The 9271-nt window shown below is 50.3% G+C and overlaps 1 protein-coding gene across 7 annotated transcripts in view; it reads left to right on the top strand.

Moving 5' to 3' along the window:
- Nucleotides 1-5903: 5903 nt before the first annotated feature.
- AFF2 (AF4/FMR2 family member 2) overlaps nt 5904-9271 on the top strand; it is a 534465-nt gene continuing 531097 nt past the window's right edge. For all 7 annotated transcript variants that reach the window (XM_027533311.1, XM_027533308.1, XM_027533305.1 and 4 more), the window contains exon 1: nt 5904-6225. In XM_027533311.1, coding sequence (XP_027389112.1) covers nt 6179-6225 — 47 coding nt within the window. In that variant the 5' untranslated portion in view covers nt 5904-6178. The remainder of the gene's footprint in view (nt 6226-9271) is intronic.

Here is a 9271-nt window from a genome sequence, read left to right as displayed (position 1 = left end):
CATGTGATACTAAGATATGGGAAGTCTTAAACAAAATCACTTTTAAAAGTTTCACTGTGAAGATCAGTGGCCTGAACTGCCTCCAAAAAATGATTGGTGCATAAAAAGAAGCTTAAACTTCTTAATACTGTTTTGACAGCATCAAAACTTACAACTTATTAACCAGGCTCTGGGACCCATGGCATGTGTCCCCATTTGCCAGACAAACAAACAGAAATAAAAATCTAAAAAGAAAGAAAAACCTTACAAGTACAGCCAGCACACTCAACACTGCTGACCTCAGCTGACAGAGAAAGCTCTGAGATAGCAACCCTAGGGATGGTGAGAGCGTGCACTTATATGGGGCTTTTTACCATTTACAAAGCACTTTTGTATACATTAGGTTCCCTCTCTGGCTGCTGGGAAAATGCTTGACTTTCCTCTGGAATCCAGCCCTTCAACCCTGCAGAGGGGGCTCTGGGAAGAGACTCTTGGCAGCCACAGTGCAGAATGGGTTTATAAGGGCAGCCTGGGGACAGGGCTCTGAGCTGCAGGAAGCAGATGTCTCAATCACCGGATCAGGAATGGAGATGATGTATCTGGGTAATGGAGGTGAGTCTTCACTTTACCTCCCTCATCACTATAAATGAGCAGTCTGCTTTGGTCATGGACGGAAGGTTGAGTAAAGGGACTTCAAATCAAAGAGGCATAGAATGTCAGAGCTGGAGTCGTTCCCAATGCCCTGAATTTATAGACAAGGGAGTGGAGCCTTCGAGAAGTTAGGAGAGAGCCACAGATTTGCAGTTCCCCAGCTACACAGTCTTGCCCAGAAGAATTCCCCATCACCACCAGCAGCCCACTACCATGCCCTCCCGCACAGTAGACTGAAGAGGTATCTTAGCTCTAGATTTCTAATCTCCAGGAAAAAAAGCCCATCTGAGTCTCCTTAAATGATGAAGCAAGAATTACTCCACCATCTTCTTGCTTCCTGTTGCCTATCTGACTGACTTTCTTTAATATGAGGGCACGGGTCAGCCAACTGCCTTCCCCCAATTCAGCCACAGTTGAGATCAGGGAAATTGCACCATGATAGTTTTTTTTTTTTTTTTTTAATCCAACAGTAAACTGATGCCACTGCAGTCCCAGACTTCCAGAGTGTTCACTAGAGTGGCCTTGGGATTATAAACAATAACGTGGTTCACAGAATGAGCACTGAACTTGTGCCTAGATGACAGCTGCCCGCCCCCCCCTCAGCAGCTCTACCAACTTGTGATCCTGGCAACGTCACTTCACTTGTTTCCTCAACTGTCAAATAGAGATGATGGTTCTTTCCTTGCTTACTTTCCCTGGGGTATAGTGATATGAAACCCTTCATTCGGACAGAATGGAGACACTGGGGAAAGCTTGGATAAATACAGGTACTTAGGTAGGGAATAAACTTGGGGCCAGCACCCAGCTACAGCACTTGTGAGCTGTCACTCTGGGCAAGTGCTGAGCCACTTAGAGCCTCAGTTTCCTGTTGCAAAATAGGTGTGATACTAGTGACTACCTGAGAGAATTATGGTGAGGTGTAAATGAGATAATGTCTGTAAAATGCTGAGCACTCTGTCTGATATGTAAAAAGACTCAATCCATGTTATCTCTGTTTATTGTTATGCTCAATATGTACAAGGAATCATAGCAATACAGCATATAAAATCTGAATAGCATCATCTTCAAGTACTGTAAACCTAGTTAAGAAGTGACTGACATAAAATTATATGGTCTTTCTCCCTCACACCATACACAGAATAAACTCCAAATGGCTTAAAGACTTAAATTTAAGATGTGACACCATAAAGCTCCTAGAAGATGATATAAGCAAACCATTCTCTGATATAGATCGTACCAGTGTTTTCTTAGGTCAGTCTCCCAAGGCAATAGAAATAAAAGGAAAAAATAAACAAATGGGACCTAATAAAACTTACAGGTTCTGGAAGTACTGACATGAAACAAGTAAGAACAGACATTCTCTGAAGTTAGAAAAGAAGATGCTCCTTCCGTAAAGGATTGTTCTAGATACTGTGGATCATGTGTGGAAACTGCCCCATGTTCACAGTCTAATTGGTCCACTGAAACTCACAGCAGTACCATGCTGCACTACCAGAGGGAGATCCCCAGTAATGGGAGTTGATACTTCCCAAAGGAGCCCATGGAATTTTTCAATCTTCCTCAGATGAGCTGTAACCTTGATCATAATTTTCTCCTAGAAAGTAACTCAGCCTGACTGCACACCAGGTCAGAAACAAATACTTAATATTTTAAGTTGAAATCACAGGTATGATAGGATGACACATGAATCATATGCTGTCAGTTTGTTCATTTCGTGGAGCTGACATTCACAGTGAAATTTTCTTAAATTAATCTTAATTTGTAGACACTATCTACCAGATTCAGAATGACAGTGCCTTTATTCCAACTATAAGAATGGAGGAGTTCCAGTTCTTTGAAATGAAGATCAGTACCTGGAGACTCCAAATTAAACTCCTTTGAAGTAATTCAAGTCCAAAATCCCAGTTCAGAAAGTCTGAGAATCATCATTTGCATACAATCAAGCCTCTTAGAATGATTTCTGGTTTTACCTCAAGAGATTGGGCCATGGAGTCTTACTTTTGATTCTGTCCTCTCTGAAACAATGGTTTGCTCTTGACCCAGTGGTCCTCCAGGAGGTCTCTGATGAGGAGATTGGTGAGGTAAGGAGGGGGCCCTAAGAGAGAGCGTGGGAGAAGCCTACAGAGAGCAGGGTCAAAGGGGAGAGGTTACAACTGCAGAAATACTGGGTTGAGCTGAGAGTTGTGTTGTGAGATCGGAGAGGGGCTTTTCCAGGCAAAGCCAGGACAGAAGCCTGAGCCACAGGAACCTTCCACCTTTGCTAAGATGCCCCAGAGAGTGGAATGAGAGGGCAGCAACCTGACCTGTGGGAACTAGATGGCAGAGCTGCCAGAGTGACAGCAGCAGTGAGCTCTGATTCCAGATCGCCTTTTTACTTCCTGTTGATTTTGCTCTCCCTGCAACTTGCTTTTCCTTCCCTCCTGCCAGTATGCTGGAGGATACAGGGCTTGGATGGCTGTCTGAAGGTTCACTGAAGAGCCCAGTTCTAAGGCTCCTGGCTCCATTAGAGTTGAGAATGGGCAAGAAGAGGAGGAGGAAGAGAGAAGGTGAAGGTTGTCCTCTGCCCAGGAGCAGATGTTCAGACGGTGAGCTGGGCTTGGGCTGGATGGCTGGCCTTAGAGATAGCCTGGTCCCTTCAGAGCTGCCTCTCCCAGCTTCCTCCCTGTTCCAGGAGGGTGGCTGGGAGTGGGAACTCCTTCCACCCAGAGCAGCCTCCCCTCTTGGTTTTGATCTCTGGAAGGAAAAGCCCCAGCCCCTTTTTTGAAATGGCAGCCGGCACCACTTGTCTCTTCTCTCCTTCCCGCAGGCACTTCTGTTCCGAGTGCTGCCTCTCGCTGGTTCCTTCTGCTTCTGCTTGGTCCTCCCGCTGATTGGGAAGAAAGTGCACCAGTGGGGTGATGGGGGTCTGGAACTCTTAAAGGAGCAGCTTTAGTTCTCTTGAAAATTTATTTATCTAGCACATAATTTTTTTCTGTCTTCCTCCAATCAATATAATCTGGCGAGAAAAGTGAATCAGATACAAAGTGACCATAATCACCATTTAAATGTTAATTGTAGATGTTCTGGTTTTCCTCTAAAGATTTTCAAGCAGATCAAGCATTAGCCCAGGCGACAATCATTATTAGCAATCAAATCCAATTGGAGGATCATTTACTAAGGGAATTAAGGTTGGGAGCTGTGGATCTGAGCAAGGAAGTCTCTGTTGCCTCAAGGGCTCACAGTCTCCAGCTGAAGACTGGAACTCCACAAGTAAAGAAGGCACAGACAGAATCTGAAAATCTCTGGCACCATTTTTACCAATAGCTCTTTTGCCCTGGAGTCTTTGACTAGACGAGTTTACAAGTAGCCAAACTGAAAAGGCGATTTGAAATGCAGTCTTCCCTTGGCTGCCCATTGGTTGATCTGCAGTCAGTTAACTAGTTCTGTTAAGAACTTGGCCCTATGGAAAATAAATAAACAAAGCAAAGTATCATCGGATGCCAGAGTTGCAGAATCTTAGTGTCTTGTCTGTGTATGTGGGTGATGTGCTTTTTCCCGTACAAAGAATAGGAGAGAGACGGAACTCGGGGCTCCTTCAAGCTAAGATTCTCAAGTCCTCCACCTCTTGGAGCTGTAGCACCTTTCACTGAGTTCAGCCCTCCCTAAATGGGCTTCCCAGATGCTTCGTTCTAATCTCTGTTCCCCCTTTAGGAGAAATGTCAGATCCTGGGCAAATTACCCAGTCTCAGAGCCTCAGTTTCCTCCGGAAAAAAAAAAAAAGTAAAGAGAAATTATTAAGATGATTTTGAGAATACGAGATAATATTAGAGAAGCATGTTCAAATAGAAAGCAGAAAGCTGGAGGTGCAGGAGCCAGATGGCGGCTCTGTCAAGTCTCTGTCTTTTACAAAACGAGCCTCAGAGAAGAGACTTGCTAGAGTCACACGCAGAGCCAGTGACAGAATCAGAGTCAGAACTGGCACCCAGCTCTTGTCAGCACTCAGTCTACCGCTTTGCTAGAGGGTCCTCACCTTAGAATTTCAATGATGCGCCAATACTATCTTGCCTGCGCAAGGACCTGGGGAAGGTCTGGGACTCCGGGTGCTCCTGCTCCCCGAAGTGTCAGACTCCGCCCCTTCTGACGCCGCTTTGGGCATCAGAGGCTGGGAAAGCTTTCCCAAGGGTGTTGGCTAAAGAGGTCCACCGGTCCTGGACCACCAGTGGAGGCTGAAGGGAGGGAGGCGGCTGCACGCAGAGAGAGACTCTCTGGCCAGAGGGAGACAGGCAGCCAGAGGGTGGGACAGTGGGCACACTCTGTGGGATTTCCCATCTCCCAGAGTAGGGAGTGCTGACGCCTTCTGCCCAAGGCACGTGGTGGTTGTGCCTAGAAGGTGGTAGTGCCACCCAGTTTCCAGGGTCCTAAGGCGAACCTGAGGATCGCCCAGGGTGGTCATTTATGCCGACCCTTGCAGCCTACAGAATCCAGGGCCCAGAGCTTGCGGACCTACTAGGTGCGCACCGCGCCCTGCAGTGCGGCCACGGCGGCACTGCGGCATGCCTGGCCGGCCTGGGTGCAGACAAGCGGCTCCGGGGAAGGTGAAGGTGACCGCCTTCTTCTTCCTGGCCTCGAGGGCTGTGCGCTGCGGGGCCGAGGGATGCTCAGGCCCACCAAAGTTTGCTCCCAGTGGTCGGGGGTCCCAAGAAGCGTCCCGGGGCAGGGACTGTGCGCGCCGCAGCGGGGGGTGGACCCCCATCCCCGCGGCACTTTGTGCGCTCTTTTCGGGTTCCGAATCTTAACTCGCAGGGGTGGGAGTAGGTGGGGGTTCCGAGAGAGGTTCTCCTTCCGGAAGCAGGTCGCCTGGCCCCGCCGGGCCCCCGCCCGCCTCAGTGCAGCTGCCCCTCCGGCCCGGCCCCAGGGCGAGAGTCCCCAGGTCTGCGGCCGCTCCCACCAGCTGATTTTGACAGAGGGGGGTCTCGGGCGGCGCGGACGGAGGGGCGAGCCCCTGCCAGATCCGGGGATGATAACGCCGGCTCCATGTCGCGGCTTCGGGCTGTCCAGGCTCCGCCCCCTGTGAGTGTGTAAGTGTGTGATGCTGCCGCGGCCGCCGCCGCCGCCGCCTGTGCAGCCGCCGCCGCTGCCGCCCCGGCTGCCGAGCCGCGCCGCGCCGCTGCCGCTGCCCCGGCCGCCCCTGCCGCCGCCACCGCCTCCGCCAGCCCGCAGCCCGCCAGGCGGGCGGCCCCGCCGGCTCGAGCCCGCCGCGCCTGCCGCCGCAGCGTCGGGGCGCTGGGCGCGCGGGCAGCCGCGGACCGAGCAGACCCGAGCGGGCGGTCAGGCACTTGCCCGCCCGCTGCCGCTGCCGCCGCCGCCGCCACCGCCCCGAAGCTCAGGACCCGGCACCTCCGGCGCCCGCCCTCGCCGCCCATGCGGCCCGGGCACTTTTAGCCGGGCAGGAGGGCCGGAGATCCGGACTGCCGAGAGCAGCGCGCGAGCCGCGCCGAGAGCCGCGCAGACCCGCCGCGAGCAGCGACGGACGCCCGCCCGCCGCCGCCACCGCCGCCGCCCGGCCGTTATGGATCTATTCGACTTTTTCAGGGACTGGGACCTGGAGCAGCAGTGGTAGGTGTTGCTTTTTGCCTTCTCCTTTGCTGCGCGGGTCCCCGCGCTGGGGCTGGGCTTTCCGCCTTTGTTAAGAGGAGCCGGGGCTTGGTGGGGGCGCCCCGGACGCCCTCCCACTTGCTCTCGGCCACCTCTGGCCCCAGCCGCCGCGACTCCTCGGTCGGGTGCCCGGGTGGGGGTAGGTGCGGATGAGGGGGGAATGCGGGTCCGGAAGGCGTCGCTTTGCACTCCAAGTCCGAAGAGTTGCGTTTGGCCCAAATCGGATGCACTGCTGTCCGGGGTCTGAGCCGCGCGACCTCCGCCCGGGATTTTCTCCCCTAACAGCTGGCTTGGCGGCCTCCCAGCGCACCGGATGCTGCCGCTCGAAATGCCCCCAACTTTCCCAGGTGCCCGACGCTGACGGCGGGTCGCGGGGGGACAGGCAGCGGCCAGGTGTCACCGGCGGCCCTCCACGTCCCCGGCGGCCACCGCCCCCGCCGCCACCTCGGTCCCCGCGCGGCGCGGTGCGCACACCTTCCCTTCCACCCGCTCGCAATCGGGAGCCTGGCGGCGGCTTCGGGAGCCACTGCGTGGGGGACCCCGGGGTCCAGGCCGACTGCGGCGTTGGCTTTCAGTATTGCGGGGTTTTGAAGTTGGCCCCTAAAGTTGGCTGCTCCGAAGTCAAAGCACATTTCATTAACCCCTGGGTCCTGTCCGCACCACCGCCCCCCACCCCCCACTGGGAGGCAGCCACCCGTTTGTGTCATGGGTACCCAGCTCGGATTCAAAGGTTTAGTCAGCTCTTCTCCAAATACCGTCAACTTGTCGCCGAGAGGGCTGTCTGTGAAAGACGGTGCAGAGGTGACTGAGAGCTGGAAAGTTGTTACTCTGCGTGCTGTGCGCGCGCGCGTGCATCAACAGCGATGCACATATCTATTAACTTTTACAAAAGCCTCACCTCCTGCACCAACGTTATCACTGTTCATTTGTCATAACATTTTCTCCTATCAGTTTGCCCCCACAGCCTATGGAATTAGATGAGGGGAAGGCACTGCGGTAGCGCCTTAGACTTAGAATTGCACACTTCGCTATTGGCTTTTTAAATGGAGTTGGAATAATCTATAGTACCGACCGGCAGTGCGAAATCTTTTGCAACGTTAAACTCCTGGCAGCCGTTGACTCTGAATGCTGTGTATTTTTACAAGGATTTCCCTCGCTGATGTGATATTTTAGGCAATTTCCTTCTTTAGAAAAGGGTCACACTCTTAGCCAATAGCTTCATTATGCCAATCATGACTCCTTTAGTTGAAAATCCAAGATAATCAGAACTTTAAAACATTTTATTTTATAGCAATTCGGGGTAAATCCTTGAAGCCACAAATCACGCTGTATCAGTATTAATCTATAAGGCATTTTTGATACCATGCAGGGTTTTATCAGCTCTGCAGAAGAACATTTTGCAATTTTTAATAACCACGCTGTTGTTATTTAAAAGTAAAGATCACAATAAAATTACTGCTCCATTAAATATTACGCTCCTGCACACAGCCTTTACTCTGTTTCACTAATTTATTTTGCAGGCACCTGATAACCACAGCATTACTATTTGCATACAATTTGCCTAATATACGGTGTGGGTAACATCATTAACAGACGTTGTTATAATTGCTTTTGTGGGCGTAGTTCAAATGTTAAACATATATACAATGTATTAGGTTTTTTAAAAACATGTTTATTATACTATTTTAATTTCAGTTTAATCTTAGGCACATGCAGTTGCATATTTAAACGGGTGGGCTCTTTTGATTTGTCTTTTCAGAAGAATACATCTCTCTCCCTTTTCGGAAACTATCTTTTATTATATTAAGGAAAATGCAAAACCTGATTTCCTCTAGATGCCTAACTGTGCCACATCAGTTAAGAAACATGTGGACTCAGACACTCCATGGATATTATGTGAATACTGATGAATTAGTATAACATGTCTGCATAAATCAGCCAGCCTTTTCCCTCTGTGCACACATCCCAGGAAAATTTCTCCTTCGATTGTGAGAGGCAAGCTTCCTTCTACATCTGTGTTTGTAAACATTTGTAATGCTGCGGTTGTGCATCTGTGTGTTGTACACCCCCACAGAGAAAAGGAACAGAAATGTGAATAGTGGGTGAACTAAAGAGCTTGCTATTGCCTTGAATGAAAGTCTGTACCTTTCCAAACTCTCTTGCATATCCAGAGCATGGCAATGGCATGTTCATTACATGTTTACTTCCCCTCCTGGGGAGTAAGTCGTTGATTAGAGTGATGGCATCCATTGCTCCCCACCCCAAACCTTCCAAGGAGGCCTAGAAGGAAAAAGGCACCAGCCAAGTTAAGGATCTCATTTCCATTGGACCTCTTCTCAGCATTCACTTGTGGAACAGAGAGCTCTGAGCCATCTCTACCGCAACCTTATATGTCTGACATAATAACCGGATCAGGCCAGCTAAAAAACAAACTCATCTTCCAAGATCTAATGGAGAAAGACTTTACAGAAACAGGCATATGTGTCACTTACAGACAGTAGACTATAGTAAACAAAAAGTGTGTGCCCATTTAGAAACATCCACATTCCTCAGGAGGAATGCAAATGGGCTGCACGAGGCATGGGTGACACTTCCCAGCCTGGGTGGCTAAGAGTGCTCGGCAGTAACGGAACAGAGCCCTGGACTTCATACACGACAAGAATCTCTTAATGGGTCATGCTCTCGACTCGATTAAAGGGCCAAAGCTCTCATTCTTGAAGATTCCTGGGTGAATGAGCAGTGTTCACCTATGTCTGAATTTAATATGAACCATTCTGTTGAAAAGAGGAAGGTGCAGATGGCTGTGTGCACCAAAGATACCACTTGCTCTTAAAAAGTGAAAAAAGGATAAAGGAAAAAATAATCAAATTTGATCGTTTAAATCATTGCATACAGTTGCCTTGCTAACCCAGTAAATGAATTCTTGAGGTGTCTGGAGATCACGTGGCTAGATTTGGACTCCTTTACCAGCAGGATCTGAGGGCCTGCCAAGTGTCCAGCCTTTCTG

The sequence above is a fragment of the Bos indicus x Bos taurus genome, chromosome X, assembly GCF_003369695.1.
Source record: "Bos indicus x Bos taurus breed Angus x Brahman F1 hybrid chromosome X, Bos_hybrid_MaternalHap_v2.0, whole genome shotgun sequence".
Taxonomy (NCBI): domain Eukaryota; kingdom Metazoa; phylum Chordata; class Mammalia; order Artiodactyla; family Bovidae; genus Bos; species Bos indicus x Bos taurus.
Note: the sequence above shows the minus strand (reverse complement) of the source record. Positions and strands in the feature narration are given on the sequence as shown.